Source organism: Schistocerca piceifrons, chromosome 8 (genome assembly GCF_021461385.2).
Source record: "Schistocerca piceifrons isolate TAMUIC-IGC-003096 chromosome 8, iqSchPice1.1, whole genome shotgun sequence".
NCBI lineage: Eukaryota > Metazoa > Arthropoda > Insecta > Orthoptera > Acrididae > Schistocerca > Schistocerca piceifrons.
In genome coordinates, this window is record NC_060145.1 from 287,533,668 (window position 1) to 287,560,101 (window position 26,434).

General features: G+C 38.8%; 1 protein-coding gene across 2 annotated transcripts in view; it reads left to right on the forward strand.

Annotated features, from left to right (window-relative positions):
• LOC124712048 (glutamate synthase [NADH]) overlaps positions 1–26,434 on the forward strand; it is a 386,910-nt gene that overhangs the window by 243,541 nt on the left and 116,935 nt on the right. Inside the window, exons 6-12 of one of the 2 annotated variants that reach the window (XM_047242338.1) lie at positions 10,887–11,030; positions 14,558–14,646; positions 14,951–15,155; positions 15,303–15,463; positions 16,845–16,950; positions 17,867–17,989; positions 23,232–23,234. In XM_047242338.1, coding sequence (XP_047098294.1) covers positions 10,887–11,030; positions 14,558–14,646; positions 14,951–15,155; positions 15,303–15,463; positions 16,845–16,950; positions 17,867–17,989; positions 23,232–23,234 — 831 coding nt within the window. The remainder of the gene's footprint in view (positions 1–10,886; positions 11,031–14,557; positions 14,647–14,950; positions 15,156–15,302; positions 15,464–16,844; positions 16,951–17,866; positions 17,990–23,231; positions 23,235–26,434) is intronic. The other variant, XM_047242339.1, reaches the window with a different exon arrangement.

The window sequence follows — 26,434 nt, forward strand, 5'->3', positions numbered from 1 at the left end:
TTATTTTGTAATAATTCTTCAGTTACTTAGGTGTATCCATTTTGATTTTGAGATTTCATGATGATAATATTAATAAAATAATACTGAACTTATATGTTCGTGAGGATGACATATTACATATTCATATTACCTTTTTTCCGAATAGAATAACTTGTGTTCATGAACAAGATTTCGAAACATGGCGGCCAGATGTGGCCGCCACCTCCCCCCTCCTCTTCCCACGCTTTCAATATCCCTTAATAGCAGATCTCTGCTCGTCACTCCACTGTACTGTATATCGCGCTCGGGCATTGGGCGGCTGATTTATGGCAACATATGAGGCCCTTAGTGACGTTTCCTTGTTGGTGCTGTAATGTCGTGAGGTATGATTAGGACTGACGTAGTCGACTTACAATTCATTACAAATGTAGTGTTTCAGAATACACTTCGATACACGTGTATTAATGATGTCTGTGCGGTTGACTTAGGGCACCTCACACGCTTAGTTTTTACTGCGCAACAATGAATACTGTGCAATAATGTTGATCGTCTGAGGCCGCTATTAACGGTTTGCGCAATGTACTGAAGGAGACGAAAAAGCTTTCAAAATATTGACGCTCCTAACACATAATGTGCCGTGTAAGAGTGGTGGTACGCAATAAAGGTTAGTTCGTGTTGAGACCAAGCGAAGTTCGATTCACTTCGAACGAATTTCCAAAAGGAACCAAAGAAAGTATGTTACTAAAGGTCAGAAAGTGGGCTGAAAGATGTAGATGAAACACCATGTGGTACTTTGAAGAAATTAAATTACGCGATGATCAGGATACGGCAATTCACATATAAGACCATGAAAGTTTTCAGACAGCATAATTATTTTATTTCGTTGGCAACAGTTGTTGCAGTAATATATATATATATATATATATATATATATATATATATATATATATATATATATGATAATTTACGCATTGCAGTTGTTTAATTACTAATTAGTTGTGATTTACGATTCTCTGTTGCCTTGAAAGAGCGCTTGTCCATTGAAGTATACGCGGAAAGCTTGTTGGACTATTTTGCCCGCTATGCATGATGACAGCTTCTGTTTCTCAAGGCAATTTCAGCTTGGGTTTCTCAAGACGAGCACCTGAGTCGCAGTACGAAGGGGTGTCATCACTTCCCCCCCCCCCCCCCAAAAAAAAAACACTTGAATCAATTTTTAAAGCCAAATATTTGCTAAAGGCTTACAAACCAATCGTATCCCCTCCCAAACACTCTTCATTACAGCTAATACATTTCTCCCACTGATGGTTACACTGTTCGAAACATTTTTTATAGTCATCTTTAGAAATGGCTGTCAGCTCCTCCCTATTTTTTTTCCCGTGACTTCTTCAGTGTTGTCCTTTCATGCTTCACCTCATGTGTGAAAATACGAAAAAAGTCGCTTGAAACCAGGCCAGACGAGTAAGGTGCGTGGGACAGCGGAAACATGTCATTTTACCCAAAAACTGTCTAACAGAGATGGCTGTGTGTGCAGTTGCGTTGTCTTGGTGAAAGAACCTATCTCCTGTCTGCCATAAATCTTGTCTTTTTTGACGAACACTGTTGCGCAACTTCTTAAAACGGTCTGTGAGCACAAGCTCTCGAATTTTTTCAATATTTTCGTCTATTCGGGCTGTTCATGTATGTCATCAATCGACATGTTGCCATTTTTTAAATCAAGCAAACCACTCGTACAGTAAGTTTTTCCCATATCGTCGGCGTGGTAAGCTGTTTTCTGTGTTAAAACAGTTTCAGCAGCGTTTTTACCGAGTAGAAAACAAAATTTTCACTGCTACGCGTTGTTCACTTAAACTTCCCATCATAAAAAACGAAACAAGACAAAAACATTAACTGTAGATGAACAGAGCAAACCAAGTCAACAACACAGGCAGGCAGCACTGAGCTGGCGAGTTGCGTTATACACGCCTAGCGGCAGAAGTGCGCACTGAAACACTTACACAAACTCCGCCCACGGCAGTGTTACTCTGGTTTTTGGGTACCCCCCTCGTACATGCGAGTTCAATATCGTGCGGCGCTGACATGTTCGGTATGAAGGCATTGACTCGCAAGTTGCCGATGTGGCGTCATCTAAGAAGGACTTGCAATACGGCGGCCGAACTTCCCCGCATGGGGCCTCCCTGCCAACAATGCCATACGATCATTTCATTTCATTACTAGTATGACACTGGCACGTGTCCCGACGGAAAACATATAAAAATAGCTTAATTTTCCATCAAAACTAGTTAATGAACCTCTTTCCAGGTCATGGGGCCAAGGACCTTTCCAGCAAACTGGCTCACGCAGTACTACGGCATTGGACTCGCCTTCATGAGAAACCGTTCAGATCCCATCTAACTGTTCTGATACAGATTTCCTGTGTATTCCCTGGAAATGCCAGCGTGATTTCTTTGTAAACGGACGCAGGCGATTTCCTTTCTCGTCTTGATGAAATATCACAGGTCACTGTGAAGTCGACACACAGTTGAATTCCATCGATTGAGGGAAGGCAACAGCAGGTTATGGCATACATATTAAATTTTCATGTCGATTACGTAACAGAACAGGCTCGCTTCTTGGCAGCGGTTTTCGAAAACTGCCAGAGCAGTGGAGCGTGCGATACGGTTGGAAGAGTTTGTAGATGGCTCCAGTGTTAGACACACAATTCTTGTTTAGAAATCAGCTTGCACTTCATAAGCACTAACAGAGCGAAACTCTATTTCCACAATAAGAACAGGTATGCAACTACCTCGAAGTATGTTCCCGATAAATGTAAATGACTTATAAGATCAGAATCTTTTCGACACTGGTCGCAGACAGCTCAGTCGTAATTCTGCGAAGTTTTCAGATCTCAGTTTTGCACATTGTCATCCATTGGTTAACTGACATTTTGTCCTATTTCTCGACGGTCAGCATAATTTTAAATTTTACAAATAACGCATATTTGCAAACGAGATAACGGCTCAAGATGCAGTGACTGAAGAAATAAATATTTTGAAGTTCATTCAGTTCGATCTGTTAGCTCAGGCATTCTCAAGCTCTTATTTCCAGAACGCGCTACTTAACGGCTGGCCATATGAATACCATAGCTCGTGCCTTAAGCTAAGTTTCGCAAACACGCCGGAGCGACTTAAGTCAAGAAGCGGTAACCGACAGCGTCAGCGACTAGTTTGTGGAAGCCAAGTTCTGGGAAACGCCCCTCTTGGAATGCTTGCGGTCTTGTGGTCTTGTCATTGGAAGAGCGACTTCGTGGCGATTCCTTAGCTCCTTGCGTAATCTGACGTGGCGCCAGTGACCTGACAGGAGCACATATTGCGCGTGCCTGCGAGGAGCAGCAGCGTGCTGGTGAGATGGCGAATTTTGGAGATTTAGACTCTCTGAGTTGTAAAAACGGTGATTTTGATGAACACTTTGCTTTGAAAGGAGAGTTTAGTTCAGCATTTTTAAATATATTTTTGGTTTATTGAAGACTCCATGTACAAGCAGCATATGTCGAGAAGACGATGTGATTACAATTTCCAAATAGAAATACCCTGAAGTACGAATAACCGGTTCACACACACAAATTCTATGTACTCTCCGGCCTGAACTGAAAGCTACGTTGACCCATAATGCCTCTCATTTCAAGCACGTTGTGACGCTCTAAGTTCTAGGTGAACACTTCGAATTCCTATGCCGTTACGAACGTGCTTGATGGAGCTCTAGGACTAAGGGAGTCAATATGTTACGTAAGCGGCGATTGTTCAGCAGGATCAACACATCACCCGTTACTAAATATAACAGTTTTCAAGAATCTCTCAACTGTTTAAAAACGACAGCAGGCGTATGAACAGAATTCTGTCCATTCAAAGCACTGGTGGACTTTACTCTCATACACAACAGAACAAATTTTCCATACAGTGCCACGTGATGTTAGACCAATCTGTCTTTGCGCTCTGTGTTGACATTTGAAAAGATCATCATTGTCTTTGGAAAAGAACGGGGACACAGATATAATTGTTAACACAGATTTGATATCAGGCACGTTCAGGATGTACTGTTTATGTCTAGCGGGCAGCCGAGAACTGCCGTGTAAAATATGTTGTTCAAGCATCTTGATTTGATTGAATATGGAGGTCACGGCTTCCTAATATTGTAGACATTTAACTGTTAACCGTTTAATGAACGCAGCGTCGATAAAATATTAAAAGCATATAAATCCCATTTTTCATTCCAGATACTTTGCAGCGAGGCTAAACAATTTGTAGATGCTGTTTATTCGAAGTATTGCCCTTGTGCCATCCCAAAGAAGCTATAAGATTGTTTTCCACGCTGTCATAGATCGCTTGGTCCGTGAAATGTATCACATGTGAATATAAGGTTCAGTTTTCCTGGTAAAAATGACATTGGTATAGCAAAACAATTCGCGAAACCTATGACGGGTAACACGAATTACGACAAAGATTGGTTCTCGCTAGATGTATCATGCTGTGTTGTTGCGACCTCGATGAGGCGGTTTTAATACCAAACGTCTTACTTCAATTACGCGAAGCGTTGTAATGCCGCGGAAGCAGCTACTAATGTGGCAGAAATCATTAAAATGTCTTAAAAGAAACTGGAAGGTAAAGCTGAAACATGTTTAGACTGCTATGTTGTTTTGTATAATGCGCACACTATTGATCTTTTCTCTTTACGTATTCTGTTGCTGGCTTTCGTTAACAGCAAATTTAAACTGGAAAGTGCGCGACGGCTACCGCAGTGTAGATAAGGCCGGTATTACACTATCAAATTTCTTTGTCAAAGATTTGATCAAAGATGTGATCCAATATTCCGTCCAATATATTTGACAAAGATCTTTGGCGTAGCGCTAGAGGGGATATTACACTGTCATCAAATTTTTCGTCAAAGTTCAAGATGGCTGACAACAACTTGTTACTAACCGCAGCAGTTCTACGTACTCCAGTTGCATTGTGTGCACATGCGGAAAAGAAGTGGGGGAAAAAATGGAACCATACATACGAGGTTGACAGTCTTAAATTTCTGGGATTACAGCTTGATAATAAATTCAGTTGGGAGGAGCACACCACAGAACTGCAGAAAGGCCTTAACAAATCAGTATTTGCAATTCGAGTGTTAGCAGACATAGGAAACATAAAAATGAAAAAGCTTGCATACTTTCATTCCATAATGTCATATGGGATATTTTGGGGTAAATCTTGAAGTCAAACAAGTTTTCAAGGTCCAAAAGCGTGTAATACGTATTGTTTGTGGAGTAAATTCACGGACCTCCTGCAGAAACCTCTTCAAAGAACTGGGTATACTAACTACTGCCTCTCAGTATATTTACTTCTTAATGAAATTTGTCGTAAATAATCTCTCTTTTTCCAACAAACAACTTAGTTCATACATACAATACCAGGAACAAAAATGATCTGCACAAGGACTTAAAAGCGTCTGTGATCTATTCTGTTACTCGTTTTTATTCTCTGTGGGTGTTTTTAGTATTTGGAAAAAGGGACCGATGACCATCGCAGTCTGGTCCCTTTAATCTCACAAACCAACCAACTTACTTTAGTTCAAAAAGGGGTCCACTACTCAGGAACACTCATCTTCAATAATTTGCCAGGAAACATAAAAAATTTAGTTAGAAATAAAGATCAGTTTAAAAGGAGCCTGAAAGACTTTCTACTGGCCAACTCCTTCTACTCCATTGGCGAAATTTTTAATAGAAACAAATGATGTATTGTATTTATTCATACTATTAGTATTGTTATTTCAGCTTTAAAAAAATCGATATGTTCCACATCTTACAGTGGAAGACGTCAAGTCGTACATCAATTACTTAAGAATGGATGAGCATACATTTCTGTATGCGCTCAATGAAGTGTATCTTCATATCACAAAGCACAATATTCACTTAAGAACTGCTACATCTTCAGAAGACAGGCTCACTATAACACTCCCATTCCTTGCTACAGGAGAGGGTTATGTTAGGTTAGATCAGGAAAGGTCTCCAATCTTCTTAATCTATTTTTGTATTCAGGGTGCCTCACGTTGTAAAGCGCCTCATCAGCTTCAGACATCTCTATTAATTTTGTAGTTGTCGGCACACACCAATTGTATTTACCGGCAATGGTTATAAAAACACTACAAACGACAGTACGCTGCAGCGATGCTAGCGCTCCATGTGGTAACATGTCACATTGCAGTGAACAGAAGACAAGCGGTTTCTTTGATCAAATATACAGCGAGGCCCTAGATTTGATCAAATATTGGACGACATTTGACAAAGTCCCTATTACACTATCAAATATCTTTGACAAAGATATTGTACAAAGATTTTGGACAAAGAAATTTGATAGTGTAATACCGGCCTTACCGACTTCTACCGATTCAGGACTAGGGAGAGGTCTGCCATCTAAAAGTTTACACACTGTACACGTGCCGATGTTTCCAACGTGCAGTAGCTGCTTACTCCCTACGTTCTCACCCCATTTTGGACAAAGAAATTTGATAGTGTAATACCGGCCTTACCGACTTCTACCGATTCAGGACTAGGGAGAGGTCTGCCATCTAAAAGTTTACACACTGTACACGTGCCGATGTTTCCAACGTGCAGTAGCTGCTTACTCCCTACGTTCTCACCCCATTTTCTTCAAACTATAGGCTATATCAGGATAACCAGTCACTACTCTCACAATTTCCTTGTCACGGCAACACTGTCTTGTAACTATGAGCAAGTGCGTACGGTAGTTATAATTTAATAATTATTGTTATGGCAGCTTGGACTAAATTAGACCGCAATCGAAGATCGTCAAATTTGCGCTGTTTCACTGCTCGAATCTACAGATGTCGTACTCAGGGTTGCGATTCTTCCGGAAAACCTGGGATTCTCAAGCAATTGCATTTTACTTGGAAAAATCAGGGTATTTCATAAAATCGCTGAGAATTCAGCGCTTTTAACCGAGCATCGAAATTGCATTTTATTGAGTTTTATAAATCACAATTTTAAAATACTTAATATCTCAGTGTGTTGCATTTATGTAACTGTTGCATCATCGTGCAGCTGTGCCCGAGCTCTGTATGAGAGTGAGAGTTGTCCATCTGTAACTGTCAGTAAGAACGTTAAGGTGACGGCCGAAAAATGGAAGATCACTGGAAAAAGTCAGAAGTTCTGTACAACACATCTTAGGGGAAATCGTACCATGCATGTTTGTGTCACTTGGGGAACATCATAGTAAATTCATTTCCTATGAAAATAGAGATTCATGAAAATGTGTGCGCTCTCCTCCCCCCCTCCCCCCTTTACACACACACACACACACACACACACACACACACACACACACACACACACACACACACACAGAGAGAGAGAGAGAGAGAGAGAGAGAGAGAGAGAGAGAGAGATCGGAGGACCCATTATCAGTTTTTATGATATGGCAGCCCCAATTACATGTGCAACTGGAGCTTTAATTTAACAAAATTGATGATGACACTTATGGACATCCTATGTTGGACAAAATAATGTTATTGCTTTTTGCACTATCTCTGAAGTATGATTGAAATCTGGCACAACCATAAAATATGTGAGGGTTACGGTATGCTTAGAGGACAATTTTGAATGGAATGATCATCTGTAGGAAAACCAGGTGCCAGGAAATACAATTCACCAGTGGAAAAAAGTAGCTTGGAAACGCGTCATTTGACTAGAATGAACTAATAATCTTCAGTTTGGAATCACTGCAAGGTAGAATTAAGTTAACATACAGATTTGAACTACTGTGAAGTGCATTGCAGAGGGCACGTCCTGTTGTACCAGTTATTAGGATTTCTTACTGTTCTGTTCGAATATGTAGTGGATGAATGATTGATTGATTACAGCATGCACAGAGGCATTTAATCTAATTTTCTACCCATGATCCCTTTGTGAGCTGTACATAGAGGGGTTGTAGTATACTTCCAGAGTTGTCATTTAAAGCCAGTTCTGGGAACTTTGTAAGTAGGCTTTCTCAGGATACTTTACATCAATCCTCGCGAGTCTGCCAGTTAAGTTTCTTCAACATCTCTGCGACACTCTTCCGTGATTGAAACAAACCTATGACCATTTGTACTGCCCTTCTCTGTGTATGTTCATATCCCATATTAGTCTTATTTGATATTGGTCCTATACGCTAGAGCATACTGCAGTGGGTTGCGGAAGTGATTTTTAAGCAGTCTCCTTTTTCTACCAACAAATCGAAGCCTACCACCTGCTTTATGCATGATTGAGCCTATGTAATCATTTCTGTTCATATCCCTACAAAGTGTTACACCCACTCTTTTGCAAGAGATTGCAGATTCCAACTGTGACTCACTGATACAACAGTTATAGGATACTAAGTTTTGTTCTTGTTTCATGAAGCGCACAATTTTACATTTCTGAAGATTTAAAGCAAGTTGCCAATCTTTGTACCATTTTGAAATCGTATCAAGATCTGATTGCATGTTTATGCAGCTTCTTTCAGATAGTACTTCATAATAGATAACATCAGCAGTGTAATGTCATTAATATTCAATGTGATTGGAAAGTTCCATGGGGAATTACATCACAGATTTGCTTAGCCAGTGAGATAGCATCAAGGAGATGCTTATCCAACTGCAGTGGCAGCCACTACAAGATGGTTGCCATTGAATCATGGAGAGCAAATTGTAAGAAATTTGATGGGAAGGTAGAGGGTGACATTTTTCCACTTGGAAACTAAGCAGAATTTAACTGTGACACCACCTTTCTTCATATTTCTGTGGTACTCTTCTCTTGAATATAATTTGCCGAGCTTGTTTCAGATGAGTTGGCTTCAATTGCTTCCACCAAATTTTGCTAGAATTACCAGTGTTTACATTCTGCCTTTTACCTTTTCTGTATTTCTTACAAGCCCTTTGAGAATTGTCAGTTTTCTCTCTTTATGAGATCCTAGCAACATGACTGTCCTGCATGCTAATGGTCAATGTTAATGGGAGTACATGCAGACAACGCAGACATTAGTATGCAGCAGAACATGTGTATTAATGTGAACATTGGTAAGGACGTGGAAAATGAGAACGAAACTGCATCAGTTTGGCTAACATATTTCAGATTATAATAAATAACTGTGTCGCTAAGGAAAAAGAGAAGCTTTATATCAGCTTACAGTTAAGTGCCCGGCCATTCATGTGCTGTGCCCCATGTTTTCTGTTCAGAGAAACTGGGAGACAAGCCAAATACCCGATTTCCATCTCCAATCACCAAGATCTGTGGTAAACACCACTTATGTTTCCTGTGGTCCAGTGGAATTAATTTCTGTTCATGTTTCTAAATCAAGCAAAACATTTATTCAGTAAAAAATGATAAATGAAGATCTTGTATAAAGTCATTGTTGTTATTGGTTGCAGCTCAGTTCAGAGCTTGTACAGCTTTTTCTGGCATAGAATGAGTATTTCAGCTGAACTTGCCGCTGTACTCCCAGTGGCTAAACATACCAATCACGGCATAAAACATACTCAGTAAATTCATTCTTCAAAGAAGTTTGTAGTAGAACATCATCGGATTTTTATTCCCCTGTTTTTCCGGTCTATTGATTTCTTCGTCTTCCAATGCAAGGTTGAACAGTTTCGGAGCAATTCTGTCACCTCCATGAACTCCTTTGCCGTCTGGGATCTCACTGGTTATAAAGCCTTCATCCACTGTGACTGTCGTTGTTGCTTGCGCATGCGCACGTGTATATATATATATATATATATATATATAGACACACACACACACACACACACACACACACACACACACAAAACACAATGAATTTTTCCTAGCATTTTCAGGGGCCTACATGAGTGTCCAGACCTCCACAGAGTCGAAAGCTTTTTGATAATTTATAAAGGCCAGATGAATCTTGATGTTATACCCTGTTATTTTCTCGAGGAGGAGGTAATTAGTCTGAAAGTGATACATAGTCAAAAAACCTTTCCCAAATCCAGCTCGCTCAACTGATTGACAGGAATCCAGTTCTCTTGTGAGGCAGTTTGTGTCAGGAGTTTCTAAAGATGTGACAGCAAACTGAATGGACAATAGTTTTCCATGTTTTCCCTATCATTCTTTTTGAAGAGTAGCAGTTTGCAATTTTACTGGTATTCTTCCAGAGTTGATGCACTTGTTGATTAGTATCTTTTTTCAGCATATAAGAAATAATTGCCAAAAAGAGGAACCGGTGAATCAATAAATAAACATATTTTTCTTGCATGCACAAATGATTTTTTGAGGCTTTAATTTTTGGAGTGACTTATTCGTTATTGTGTATAGTAAAATGTAAAAAAGGACAGTAATTCATATTATGAGGATTTCTTACACAAGCATCTTCAGGGCATCTGTTGGTATGATATGACCTTCACAGCAGTTCCCTTTTAATTTTTTATAATTATTATAAGTAAATTTGAAAAAGTGACATTGGTCACTATGTAATTAGAGACCTTCCTCAACAGAATGAATCGTGGAAAGTAGGAGGCATGTACACTCAAACTGAAACCTGAGGCAAGTTAGGAGTTGTGTGGATAGCTCAGTTGGAAAGACCATCTCTTCCCAAATCAAAGATCCAGGTTCAACACCCAATGTGGCACACAATTTAAATGTCTAGGTATTTCACTGTCAGGTTTGTGACTGCACTTGAATCAAAAGTAGTGAAGCACAGCTGTATAATTCTTTATTAGTCGTGTTTATAATAAAAATGATAAATTTTACATTATATTCTATATGCATTTTTTGAAAGGAACACAGAATTAACTCTGAGGTAATATACTTCTATAATAGTAATGTTTTTTTGTTTGAGGCGATATAAATTGTTATCATAATGTTCAAAACACTAATAAATATTCTGTTCCAGGTGTTCGTTCTACGCAAGAGGGCCACACACACTATTCCGAAACCAGGAAGTAGATTCTACATTTGTTCCTTGTCACTCAGTGTTGTCATCTACAAAGGTCAGCTGACTGCTGATCAGTTGTGGACATACTTCAAGGACCTAAACGTACGTATAAAAAAAATAATATTGCTGGACAACGGTACTTTCTTCACATTTACGATTTTCTGCTGTACCAAAATTAATTGCTGGACATTTCAAGCTTTTCATTTCAAGCTTTTAACTTTCAGTTAAAATGAAATTCCATAAAGTGTTAAATCACACATGTTGAGACAACTGATTATTTGAAGTAAAGAGTGATCAAAAAGTCCCATTACCCCCAATAACGTGGCCACATAATCATAGATGTTGCATTGTATTAATGTAAGATCACGGCAGAAGACAACTTTGAGGTTGTGTGACTATTGTCTATTATTTATTTGAGAGTGTCTGTGTGTACGCAGTCATTTTCATAGCAGAGTATGACCCCCCCCCCCCCCTCTCCTTTTGTGATGGGTACTTCTACTCAACATTGCTGGCGTGACGGCAGTAGTGCATGTTGAGCAGCATCCTTGTGTTTACTAACTGTCTTGTAATGGGTGGCACCTCACAATGTTTCAACAAACACCCACGTTGCCATAATATAGTCTCTGTAGATCCATCTTTTTAGAAATGGTTGTGGGACTCGGCTATTCGATAGAGAATGTCAAATTGAATACCTTTCAGCTGTCATTTTTCATCCGTATTTTATTTGGCAACCAGTTTCAACGTTTTACTACGCCACCTTCAGGCTCTGCATACAGACATCATCAGGTGCGCTGATGAACTGACTGTGGGAGGATTGGTGCCGCACTTGTCTCCTTCTCCTCTCCTTCTGATTGGCTACTCCATCGGCCATCCGTGGTCAGCGTCCCCAGCCCCACTGCTCCTGTCGACACTGTGTTCTGTCCAAGGTTCACGCACAGGTGTATACGCTTGTGGCACCTCTGCTGTTCCTCCGTCTGCCACAAAGTCAGTTCGTTGTCTTGTACCTCATTCCTCTTCTGAACTATTTTAATAGTGGCGTCCTGCGCCTTGCTAAGAATGTACCCTCTGTCATGATTCATGAGAGGTTCCCTTACTCAAATCTCGCAAGATTCCTTAATGACACTGTCCCAGAGTTTTGAAATCTGTGTCTGAACATTGGTGTGGTTGTAGTCCATTCCATGCAGTTCCATTGGGCAATGTTCTGTGACTGCCAACTAGTTACGGTGCTGCGATCTGGTATGGTGTTGGTGTTATCAGCAATGATCTTCGAAAGTATGCACCATCTTACCTGTGTAAATATTACCACATTGGCAGGGTATGTGATAGACCCTCAATTTGCATAGTCAAAGTTCGTCTTTCACACTACCAAAATAGTGCCTGCATTTTGGCAAGTGAGCAGAAGACCATCTTCACTTGGTGTTCCTGAAGAATTCATCCTATCTTGCCAGATAACTTGCCACATAAAGGAATTAATGCAATGGCCGCATCTCTCTGAGAATCATCTTCTAGTTCCACTGTTTGTACAGAGCGTGTAGGATGTATGGTTCTTTGAATTTGCCACTCCTTGTAGCCATTCTTCTGGAAAACCGCGCTCAGATATTTAATTTCTTGAGACTTTCGTTGTCAGAGAGAGTGGTAGTGGAGGAACAACAGAGGTGCCTCCAATGTTCGCTCCTGGACATGAACCTTGGATAGAACACTGCGTCAGTGGGAGCAGTGAGGTTGGGGATCCTGGGCACGGATGGCCAATTGAGTGGCCAGTCAGGAGGAAAGAGGAGGAGATAAAAACGTAGTGCTGGTCTCCCAGCAGTCAATTCACTAGTGCACCTGATGGTGGCAACATGGTCTTTTGCTGAAATATTGTGCCCGTTGGACACAGACATCTGGCAATTTCACCCGTGAACTGTTTCGACATGAAGCACGCTGGGAGAAGCAGAAGAATCACAATAATTCAACAACTTTTACATAATACAATGGGGGTAATGGGGCTTTGTGATCACTCTGCACATACGTGATGGAATATTGGTTGTTCGTGTAGTTGACTAATATCTGAAGGAAGTTATAAAATTTCATTTAAATGCTTTAATAATTGAAATAGCAGCTATAGATATGTATCGGTCTTAATGTTTGAGCTATGTGCAATGTCCACAGGTATAGACACCGAACAGAACAGAAAGATACTAAGAGTTTTCACATTTATATTGTGTTTAAAAGATAGAAACAATTTAAGACTACTGCAGACTGAGTTTTGTGTTGAATATGGTATCAAAAGAAGTGTTGACTAGAGTATAAAAAGAACGTAGATAGAGTAGGGGGTGATTTTAGTGTCTCAGGGAATTACAAAACTAAGAAAGTAGTAGTACATGGGGTTGAGGGGAGTAAATAAATGTCACAATAAATTTAGCATTGAAATTGTACAAAAACTTTATTCATGAGAAAGAATATAATGAAAGAAATTCATGAAAATGACCACATACAACTTAGGGGCCTATCATTTCTAATAAAATGAACACTGGTCAGTTGTGAGGAAAGTAGATGCAAGGTTCTTTACATGAAATACTGTTTTTTCAATTTATTGCCAGGTAAAATTGAAAATGCCGCAGCTACACATTTTAGTAGAAAAGACATTCTATTAGATACAGCTCACGTACTGTCCTGTTTACTAATTGCTGCTGTTGTTGTTGTTTGTAGAAAATGTTCCAGAATAATCGGAAATAATTTCCAGATACGCAATGTTTTGTTGAACTTTTTACTTGCTGTCAAAATCCTAATGTTACGAAGATCTCTGTGAAGATAAAACAGCTACAGAAATGTAATTTGAGTTCTTGAGCCAAAAAATAGGAAATGAGGCAATCTTTGAAAGTTGTAGAGTGTGATTTATAGCAAATTTTAATTTGAACACTCAATTTTATTGCGGTTTATGCACTCAGAGGCATTACATTTTGTGGGTTATATCAAGCTGATAGAGGGGAAGAAATTTTTTCAGCACGTTACAGATTTGTGTATCGCTTGCATATTTTGTGACCTCGGATACAAAAGGACTGGGTCAGCATTTTGTTCAGCCTTTCAATGCTGCTATAACTATGGCCATAAGGGTTAATTTGTTGTATAATGACAATGGCCATGCATTTTGCAATAGGTGTAATTGTAAAGAGTAACTGGTATGTTTTTCTCTGTGCGTTTTGTGGTTAACTTTAGGGAAATTATTGTAACTTTGTAGGCTTACCTGGTATAACAACTGATAACATTCTTCATGGGTCTGCAGCCAGATTACAAAATCACCTTGACAAGTCACCTGGCTGCCATCTTCAGGTGAGAATGCTGTTGCAAGAACTTGCTGAAACAATAGTGTGTCAAGTTGACTTCATGATCCAGCTGCAGTCTCAAGGAGAATGCTACAGGAATTGTTATTGAAGATAATAACTAATGGTATTCTAAGTCACATTTCATGTTGTTCAACACACATTTATTGCTACACACTAAACATGAGTGGGAGGAAGTTTCAAGGTGATCACGCAAGTGTGAAAGGAGCTAAATAATTTAGGGGCTCATTATCTGACCTGTGTGTGTATATAGTCATGCGTATAGTGAGAGATAACATAAAACAATTAGCTTTCTGTTCTTTGCAGCATCCGAGTTATGACACATACCTCGCTCTAGTTCATACTCGTTTCTCTACCAACACTTTCCCCAGCTGGGAGAGAGCACACCCTCTCAGGTACAGTAACAGCTATTCTTCTGCAACTATGTGACAACTGATTAAATAACTTTTTCTGTTTGCACCACATTGTAAAGTAGAGGCATACTTAATTTTACTGATACTCTGAAGGTTTTGTTAAACAAGTAAATAACTAGTGTTCAAGAAGAAAAAATGATTTTTTTGTGCATGTAATAAAACATGATACAACTGACAGTCACTGTAGCGTAAAAAGTCAAGATTATAGTGAAAATTTGTGCTGAATATCTGTTAGGTTAAAATAGATGAGCTTTATTTTAAAAATAACTTTAAATTTTTTCTGTAGGTATCTTGCACACAATGGTGAAATAAACACACTCAGAGGAAATGTTAACCTGATGAAAGCCCGTGAAGGTGTTATGAAGAGTGACATTTTTGGAGATGATCTCAAGAAACTGTACCCAGTTGTTGAGCCAAATCTTTCAGATTCTGGTGCTGTTGATTGTGTTCTAGAATTTCTTGTAATGGCTGGGAACAGACCACTACCAGAGGTTAATAAAGTTAATTTTCTGGTTGTCATATAGTTCACACAATTCATCAGAATATTTTTGTAGCCATATATGGAAAATAGAAATGAGCTTTTAGTTCCAAGTGCTTTTGTTTGTATAATTCGATTAAACTTTCTGTGGCTATTTTAGGCCGTTATGACAATGGTCCCTGAAGCGTGGCAAAATGATATGACAATGCCACAAGAGAAGAGGGACTTTTACCACTGGTCTGCATGTGCCATGGAGCCTTGGGATGGTCCTGCTCTGCTTACATTCACTGATGGCAGATATGTTGGTGCTATACTTGACCGGTAAGCATGTTTTTAGTGACACTATAATTCTTAACAGTTCCAGTTACACCAACATTTGTTCGTGCTATTAAAAGAGGAGATACACTTTCAGAACAGCTGTCTGTTAAACAAAGATAAGGTGGTCATGGAGAAATGACCAGGCTGTTCCACAGACATTACAGGGAAGAAAAGAAAGAGTTGTATGACATTGGTGGCTGGAACACCATGAGTGTAGACATTACTCCTTATTGAGTGCTGAAGATGAACTTGTTTGTTATGATAAAATGACTGCAAAGAGCTAAAGAGGACATCCTATAAGAGGAGAAAATGATCATCCAAGAAAGCAGAAAATGTGTTACTGGTCAGTGTATTGAAAGACATTTCATCATTGTTAACAAGTATGAAATGAGATGAAAATGAACCAGAATATATGAAATTGCTTTCTCATTGATGATTGGGTTAAATTTGGTGGCCAGATTGAAGAGCTGACCAATGAATAGTGCACATACATAATTTGCATCACTGACTGAGGAGTCATTTAACTGTGACCTAAGACATGGAAAATTATGGTCAACAGAACAGTGTTGCTGTGGGTGAAACATCTTGACTGTTATTCTCCAGTGGTGAAATATTTCAGTGCGAGGTGTTTAGAATCCCCTATAATAGTCTAGGTATCTGTCATGCATCCAGGGAATTTCGAACATCGTCATTATTCTTCTGATGGTGCATCTATGGAGAATTTAGATTGTGGTTTACATTATTCTTGTAAGAAATTGTGGAGGACAGCGTTTCCATGAAATCAGCTGCAAGCCTGGTAATAATTATTGGGGGACTACAGCCAGTAGCACACATTACTCTTACTTGTTTTTTTCAGTTGTGGAAAACTGAAAGAAATCTAATATTGAAGACTCCACAGCTAAAGTTTCTGATTGTGTCCGAAGGTGAAGTGAATTCACTTGATAGTTTGCTTATTATCACATTTTGTTTAACAGATTCAAGTTTTTCTCCTTTGCGGAATGCACAGTGTTCACCCTAAATATTAAAAATAATTTCTTCTTACCGTAGCTTTCAATCAGAATACAGAAAACATTTAATGTATTAAAACTTGAAACACACTCTGAACAACATACACTTCTTAATTACAGTAGCTCTAATACGATTTGTACTACACACTGTGATGGGAAAAATGAAAACAAAAAGATTTGTGTAATGACATACATATGACATATAAATGTGTTGCTGTGAACTTCAGATGTACACCACTTAACACATCAAGCTGGAAAGACAACACATACTTACACTTTTCTTTGTAACAGAAGAAATAAAATAATTTACTGACTAGAAATAATCTTCAACAGTTTTTTCCCTCTTATCAAACGTGTTTACATCTATTGTTTGTTAGGAATGGTCTTCGTCCATCACGTTTCTATGTACTAAAGGATAACATGATGGTCATGGCATCTGAGGTTGGAGTATATGATGTTGATCCTGCAGATGTCCTCCTCAAGGTAAGAAACATTTGATAATACACGAGTAGACCCCATCCATCTCGGGAGGCAGAGGTTGAGTGTCATCAAAATAATACAGAAGGAGAAATGTTACATATATTGTCATTTGATAGAAGAGAATAGAAAGAAGTCTGTCACTTGCCATGAGTTGAGAGCAGTAAGACTGCAGAAAGCAAATGCTTTGTGGCCATGTTTTTTGAAGCAGAAAAGCTGAAGCAGGGCTCTACTTAATGGCAGTGATGGTACTGATGAAAGAATTTCATTTTTGAATTGGAAGAGTATATTTTATGTTATCTTTTGAAACAGTCTACTTAGTTCTTAGGTGGAAGGCAGTATTACATATCTTACATATCAGGAAAACCTGGAGAAAAGGAGATAACAGAAATAAATTTAAATAACCAAGTAGGAAAAGTGAGGTAAGTAACACAGAAAACTGTGCCATCAAAAAGCAGAAATCAGTTCTGTATAGGGAATATAAAGAATACTTACTTTTTGTGTGTGTGTGTGTGTGTGTGTGTGTGTGTCCATTTCCTTGTATAAGGTCTTTGATGATTTTCTTTTTCTCTTGTTTGAGTGAAATAAAGATGTGATACTAAAATAGAGGTATGTATTTAAAAAGTAGCATGCTTCCTTACTCTGACGTTACTTGGTATTTTCAGTAGTGCAAAGTAGACCAAGAAATTCAACACTTACTATGTTCCTTGTCTTTGACTGATATTTTGAAAAATCAATCTCTTGTCAGTATTAGTTTAAATAACTATATATTGTATGTTCTCTCTCTCTCTCTCTCTCTCTCTCTCTCTCTCTCTCTCTCTCTCTCTCTCTCTCTCTCTGTCCCCCCCCCCCCCCACCCCCCTCCCTCTCCCCTTAATGTTATAAAGATAGATGGGTCTGTAGTATCTTTCTTACTATGCAGAGTCGACTGAAGCCAGGCCGGATGCTGCTTGTGGACACAAAGGAGAAGACAATCATTCAGGATGTTGAACTCAAGAGACAGATTGCACTCAGTCGGCCACACTCATTGTGGCTCAAAGAACAGGTAAAATAATTTGCTTTACTTTTTTGTCTGTTCTGTGCATCATAATCATAACAACATTCTATGATGTGAAACCTGTCAGTAGGCCCTACTACGTGATGTATGTGATACACTACGACAGAGAAATAATTGGCTGCACAGTTAATTGATATTGATTAAATAGTTATCTCAATATTAATTCAATTTTCTTTAGCTCCCACAAACTTAAAGGAGTATCCCCATAGGGCATTGATGAATAGTTATTAATTGGCCATCAAGATTTGAATATGATCCTCTAACCAGCCTAGCAAGTATTGTTGGTTGAAATGTGAGTTGAACATATCCTTTATTAGTGTTGAAGATAAAGTACTAACAAGGGCTGAGGACATAAATTTGCTGGCATAGATGTGATGGCAAGTAGCTGAATTTGATCTGTTGATCACATGACTTGCATGGTTGAAAATTCAACACTCTTCTTGAAATTGCGTGGATAAATGGCATGTTAATCCTCATCTATAGTGCCAAGGTATTTTATATAATGGATTTCACTGAATAGGTTGGGGTCAACAATTTCTAGTAAGATGTGGCATATCCATCATTAGATTTTGCTGTTTTTGGATTGACGATGTAAGCAGATAGTTTTTAATTTGTGACCTGTAGAGGATTTTTCACCATTAGTTGATGTATAGTATAAAAAGCGGTCTAGTGACAATACTGCATCAAATTTCCACTGTGATCTTGGATGAGTGTATGCAAAATGCTTGATATTGTGATATTCTACATTTTTTCTAGCACTGGAGATACAAATGTGGATAATATAATTACATTTATATTAGTTTTAATAACTGAATGCAATTTGTTACATAAAATTCATTGGTATGTAATACAGTTTTTGGAAGTCTGTTTTTTGTTCAGCCTGTACAAATGCTTGGCCTGTTTCATTCAGATGATGTCCAAACAACACAATAAATAGGTACTTACAGTGGAAACTGTATTAAGGAGATGAATCATTGATAAAAGCAATGAACTTTTTTTTTAAATGTTGGAAGCGTTCCTTTGAAACGGACATGGAATTTACCTTTTCCATCATTGTGTTACCTAAGCTTCAGCCCAGATTCTAAGCATCTTGTCACTGATGGGGTATTTTAAATGAGATTTACTTTTGTCACAAGTTTTGTAAGAAGCTGGCATTGGAAGTGAAAAGATGCTGCTGTGAGACAGGATGGTGCAAGTCAATAATCAGATTCAGCTTCCTGTAACATACTTGAATATTTGTAAACACCTCTTATATAAGTCGGTACCACATTTGACATAGTTGTTCATGACTAAATTTACCAAAATTTTCTTGGTCTCTGCCTTGTTAGCACATTTCTGTACAAACATGTAACTCAATTTTTACACATTCATATTCTTCCTGTGAAAATTACAGAGCAAGGATGAATGTGTGTTTATCTGCTGTTTCCACGAGATAGGAGACAGAAAAAAATCTATATATTCATCATCAAGGAGAATAGTTCTCGTCTCGTCTCTTCTCATCCTTATATTGGTGAAATTGGTTAAGCTTGTAACCTTTGGTCCAGTGAGCTGTACAGGGTGAGCACGAAGTCTTGCCATGATTATAACAATTCATTACAGAATAACCGTTTGACATAATAATTTAGATTTTATGCTGTTACATAGGTTAGTGTTACTAGATTGTTTTTTTAAGACCACTTACGTTAGTTAGTATTCCAGTTCCTAGCAGGTGTTTCGTAACATGTGTTCTGTCACAGTACTCACAGCAGCTTGTATCCTAGTCTTCAGTTCATCGATGTCAGGAACTGGTGTGACGAAGACTCTGTCCTTGATATAGCCCCAGAAAAAAAAGTCAAGGGGTGTAATGTCTGGAGAGGAGAGTAATGTCCGGATCGGTGGATTGGAAGGAACGGTCCAACACCCTGGCCACCCCGCTCTCCAGTCATTAAGCCCCTTGACTTTTTTTCTGGGGCTATATCAAGGAAGCCCACGCCTACTACAGTAGTACAAGTTTATATGCCAACTAGCTCTGCAGATGACGAAGAAATTGAAGAAATGTATGATGAAATAAAAGAAATTATTCAGATTGTGAAGGGAGACGAAAATTTAATAATCTTGGGTGACTGGAATTAGAGTGTAGGAAAAGGGAGAGAAGGAAACGTAGTAGGTGAATATGGATTGGGGGACAGAAATTAAAGAGGAAGCCGCCTGGTCGAATTTTGCACAGAGCACAACATAATCATAACTAACACTTGGTTTAAGAATCATGAAAGAAGGTTGTATACATGGAAGAACCCTGGAGATACTAAAAGGTATCAGATAGATTATATAATGGTAAGACAGAGATTTAGGAACCAGGTTTTAAATTGTAAGACATTTCCAGGGGCAGATGTGGACTCTGACCACAATCTATTGGTTATGACCTGTAGATTAAAACTGAAGAAACTGCAAAAAGGTGGGAATTTAAGGAGATGGGACCTGGATAAACTAAAAGAACCAGAGGTTGTACAGAGATTCAGGGAGAGCATAAGGGAGCAATTGACAGGAATGGGGGAAATAAATACAGTAGAAGAAGAATGGGTAGCTTTGAGGGATGAAGTAGTGAAGGCAGCAGAGGATCAAGTAGGTAAAAAGACTAGGGCTAGTAGAAATCCTTGGGTAACAGAAGAAATATTGAATTTAATTGATGAAAGGAGAAAATATAAAAATGCAGTAAGTGAAACAGGCAAAAAGGAATACAAACATCTCAAAAATGAGATCGACAGGAAGTGCAAAATGGCTAAGCAGGGATGGCTAGAGGACAAATGTAAGGATGTAGAGGCCTATCTCACTAGGGGTAAGATAGATACCGCCTACAGGAAAATTAAAGAGGCCTTTGGAGAGATGGAAACCCAGTTCTAAGCAAAGAAGGGAAAGCAGAAAGGTGGAAGGAGTATATAGAGGGTTTATACAAGGGCGATGTACTTGAGGACAATATTATGGAAATGGAAGAGGATGTAGATGAAGATGAAATGGGAGATACGATACTGCGTGAAGAGTATGACAGAGCACTGAAAGACCTGAGTCGAAACAAGGCTCCCGGAGTAGACAATATTCCATTGGAACTACTGACGGCCGTGGGAGAGCCAGTCCTGACAAAACTCTACCATCTGGTGAGCAAGATGTATGAAACAGGCGAAATACCCTCAGACTTCAAGAAGAATATAATAATTCCAATCCCAAAGAAAGCAGGTGTTGACAGATGTGAAAATTACCGAACTATCAGCTTAATAAGTCACAGCTGCAAAATACTAACACGAATTCTTTACAGACGAATGGAAAAACTAGTAGAAGCCAACCTCGGGGAAGATCAGTTTGGATTCCGTAGAAACACTGGAACACGTGAGGCAATACTGACCTTACGACTTATCTTAGAAGAAAGATTAAGGAAAGGCAAACCTACGTTTCTAGCATTTGTAGACTTAGAGAAAGCTTTTGACAATGTTGACTGGAATACTCTCTTTCAAATTCTAAAGGTGGCAGGGGTAAAATACAGGGAGCGAAAGGCTATTTACAATTTGTACAGAAACCAGATGGCAGTTATAAGAGTCGAGGGACATGAAAGGGAAGCAGTGGTTGGGAAGGGAGTAAGACAGGGTTGTAGCCTCTCCCCGATGTTATTCAATCTGTATATTGAGCAAGCAGTAAAGGGAACAAAAGAAAAATTCGGAGTAGGTATTAAAATTCATGGAGAAGAAATAAAAACTTTGAGGTTCGCCGATGACATTGTAATTCTGTCAGAGACAGCAAAGGACTTGGAAGAGCAGTTGAATGGAATGGACAGTGTCTTGAAAGGAGGATATAAGATGAACTTCAACAAAAGCAAAACAAGGATAATGGAATGTAGTCTAATTAAGTCGGGTGATGCTGAGGGAATTAGATTAGGAAATGAGGCACTTAAAGTAGTAAAGGAGTTTTGCTATTTGGGGAGCAAAATAACTGATGATGGTCGAAGTAGAGAGGATGTAAAATGTAGGCTGGCAATGGCAAGGAAAGCGTTTCTGAAGAAGAGAAATTTGTTAACATCGAGTATAGATTTAAGTGTCAGGAAGTCATTTCTGAAAGTATTCGTATGGAGTGTAGCCATGTATGGAAGTGAAACATGGACGATAAATAGTTTGGACAAGAAGAGAATAGAAGCTTTCGAAATGTGGTGCTACAGAAGAATGCTGAAGATTAGATGGGTAGATCACATAACTAATGAGGAAGTATTGAATAGGATTGGGGAGAAGAGAAGTTTGTGGCACAACTTGACCAGAAGAAGGGATCGGTTGGTAGGACATGTTCTGAGGCATGAAGGGATCACCAATTTAGTATTGGAGGGCAGCGTGGAGGGTAAAAATCGTAGAGGGAGACCAAGAGATGAATACACTAAGCAGATTCAGAAGGATGTAGGTTGCAGTAGGTACTGGGAGATGAAAAAGCTTGCACAGGATAGAGTAGCATGGAGAGCTGCATCAAACCAGTCTCAGGACTGAAGACCACAACAACAACAACAACAACAACATATCAAGGACAGAGTCTTCGTCACACCAGTTATTTCTCTCCTTTCCGCTACTTACCCTTCCCCCCTCCGCACCTTCTCTCCTACCCTCTGTCTAAACTGCAACACTTCACTGTCCACCACTCCCACCATACTATCCCTCCCCCTCCCCTCTCCAGCCTCCTCCTTACCCACATCCAGTAGCCACTCCCATCGTGCACTGGTGCTGCTGCTCGCAGTGTAGTTTCAGCTCTCAGAGACTGCAGGTGTGCGTGCGTGTGTGCGTGTGTGTGTGTCTACTGCTGACAAAGGCCTTCATGGCCGAAAGCTATTATTGTGTGAATCTTTTTATTGTGCCTATCGCGACTCAGCATCTCCGCTATATGGTGAGTAGCAACGAGTAACAGTAACCTATGTAACAGCATAAAATGTAACTTATTAAGTCAAACAGTTACTCTGTTATAAATTTTTATAATCAAGGCAAGACTTTGTGCTCACCCTGTATTTCTCTACATTTAGTCCCGTAAGTGGAACTCTTTCTTGATATTCTTAGACATGTTGATGATATTCATTTGGGTGAAAGTTGAAAATAGCATAAGACAATAAATGGAGTTGCTGCTATGCTTGTCTTACTGAATGTTTTTGTAATACTGTTTAAATGCAAATTTTTAATGCAGTGTTTCAATTCTCTGTTTCCTCCAACACATGTTGCTGATTCTGGCTCAATAGGCGGTGAGTTAAAATGAACAAGACTTGAAGTAGATGCATTGTGGTAGGAAGTTTGTCTTTGTGATACTGGTACTAGTAGTAGTAGTAGTTCAGTATTGAAATCTGAGTCTGTTTGTATCTTATAATTTTTTATTCTAGTGTTAGTATTGTTGAAATGTAGAGAATTATGTAGTTTGGTGTGTAACTCCCCTCCCCCAGTTTCAATGAAGCTTGCTGCCAAAGTTACTTTGTTACTGTGAATATAGAACATGTGGCTGTGAGAATCGAATATAGGCAGCTGAACATTTATATCTGTTTTAAACATTAGGTACATTCCCTTTGAGCGCAGTGGTTAGCACACTGGACTCGTATTCGGGAGGACGATGGTTCAATCCCGTCTCCGGCCATCCTGATTTAGGTTTTCTGTGATTTCCCTATATCGCTTAAGGCAAATGCTGGGATGGTTCCTTTGAAAGGACATGGCCGATTTCCTTCCCCATCCTTCCCTCGCCCAAGCTTGCGCTCCGTCTCTAATGACCTCGTTGTCGACGGGACGTTAAACACTAACCACCACCACCACCACCATTCCCTTTGAAGCAGTATTACATGCAGATATTTTAGCAGATCAGGGCATGTACTTAATTTTAATGAATACTGTAAAATAGAGTAAAAGATTTAATTTATAACTTACTTTCACTGTACAGTTACATTGCATTTATTTGAAGAGAACAGATACTATTTCGTATTGGTAAATGTTCCCCAGTATTATGCAGTGTCATACTGAGGAGTTTTAAAAGGAATCACCAAGCAGCACTACTTTGAAAGGGGGGTGGTAATAGCAAATAATTATGCAGTGCATGAAAGTTTATAACTATCATCACATTCTTGCAACCATTGTTTTAACATTCTAATTCTCTTGAAGGTGGTACATTGATATTTCACTGTGTTGTGTGTCATGTTGCATAATTTTACATTTCATCTTATTAATTTCAGATAGTGACTTCCTCCTGTATTATTCCTTCACTTTTTCTAGCCTAAGTTAGATTATGCTTAGAGTTTGGAGAACAGATATGGGGGTCTTGATATTCAGTTTCATATCACTTTCCTATAGTATGTCAGCTGTAGACTGACATTGTTACAGCCAAATTTTACACTTTTCTGAAAGATGACGACTTCGCAACAACCAGTAGCTTAGTAGGTGTACTCTATTCATCCTGAATTTGTAAATGTCAGGTGATACGTACCAGTTAGTAAGTACTTGTATATGAGATACTTGTATCATCTTAGAAGTGCTAAATATCACAGGATGATCATCAGTGGATTTAAATTTGAACTTGGAAGTACTTAGTTATTTGTAAGTTGAATAATATATGTAGCACAGACAGTTCAGCAAAAGTGTGACCTTGCCAAGATAGAATGATTATACATCAGAGCTCTGCCTAGTACAAATATCTATAAAATTCTCAGATTCAATCTAATGACATAGATCAAACTGTTGAAACTGGATCTGACAGTTTTGGAATACAGTGAACTGCTACCAGCTGTCACTTGTATTCACATGCTGTACTGAAAGCTGGATGTTGTCAATTCTTGTAAGAGACTGTATGTGGTTGAAAAGATTGTGCAAAAATGTCCTTTGAATTTGTCAAGCAACAAAATTTCTGTTGAACTGTTTGAGAAATGTTTGTTAAATGATCAACAAGATCTGTAACTGGTTCCTAAAAAAAAGTCTCACTAGAAGGCACTTCATGTAACAATGAAGTATAGGATTTGTGGTTGTAGTAAACTGTCTAAAGATTGGTGTACTCGTGAGATTATACTGAACTTTAGAATGGAACTACTGGATAAGTATGGCAATCGGCAGTGGATTGATTTTAGAAATCACCTGTGTTGAAAGGTGGCTATCTGCCAATGTGGTTTGTTGTGGCACTCACGGATTAAGATAAATAGGTTAACATTTAACTACTGCCAGATTTTACATCTGTTTACATGAAGAAGGAAAGACTACTATGGGATAAAAGTGTGAATATGACTTATTGCCCTGTGAGAGTGCAGGCTGTTTTCCGATGGGAAACATACTGAATTTAATTTGTACTCTCAATACCACTTTTTTTTTTTAGAAAGAAATAACGTGTAGTGAATGCCTTTGCATAAATGCAGTTATTGCAGTTGGTTTCTTCACTCATCTGTTTCAATTTGCATGTAGTGCGCTGTACAGTAGATGCATGCTTTGTACTGGTAGAATTTGCCTTAATTATTAATTCTTATCTCTTTCTCTCTCTCTCTCCCTCTCGTGTGTGTGTGTGTGTGTGTGTGTGTGTGTGTGTGTGTGTGTTTGTGTGTGTGTTTGTGTGTTTGTGTGTGTGTGTGTTTTTTTTTCAGTATTTATTTGTCCTGGTTGCTGAATTAATGCCATTGCAAACCGGGACTATTTTCCTCTTTTTCCTATAGCTAGACATGTCTTCTTCCCACACTCTTTTGTATTTATTTATTTACATGGTCATATTGTCTTATTATTTATCCTATGCTATACTTTATCCTGACCAATCAGTGTTGTTAAGTTCACACACATGCACAAATTTAAGTATATATTGAAATGATAGGCAGATGGGAAATTGAGGTGGTGCTGTAGACAAGAAACTCGAATCCACCAAGACAGAAATTGAAGCTGCACGTGAGATTGTTTGGCCAAGCCTCAATATCAGTGTTGGGATAAAATAACTGAATCCTTCTATCGCGCACCAGACTTATCTCCTGATGTAACTGAAAACTTTAGAGAAAACCTCAGTTAACTTGTACATAAGTTCCCCAGTTATACTGGAAACATCGATGGGGACTTTAATCATCCAACAATTAATTGGAAAAATTACAGTTTTGTTAGTGGTGGGCATAAGACATCCTATGAAACTTTACTGAATGCTTTCTCTGAAAACTGCCTAGAACATGTAATTAGGAACCCCACTTATGGTGGAAATATGTTGAGTCTAATGGCAACAAATAGATGTTACCTCTTTGAGGATGTCCACATTGAAACTGGTACCAATGACCATGACGTGGTTGTGGCAACAGTGGTTACCAAAATACAAAGGACAACTAAAACAAGCAGAAAGAGTAAACTAGATAAAAAATCAATAGTGTCATATCCCAATGGGTATCTTGGAACTTTCAGCACAGATCAGAAACATGTAGAGGAATTCGGGCTCAAGTTTAAAAGAGTAGTTGAT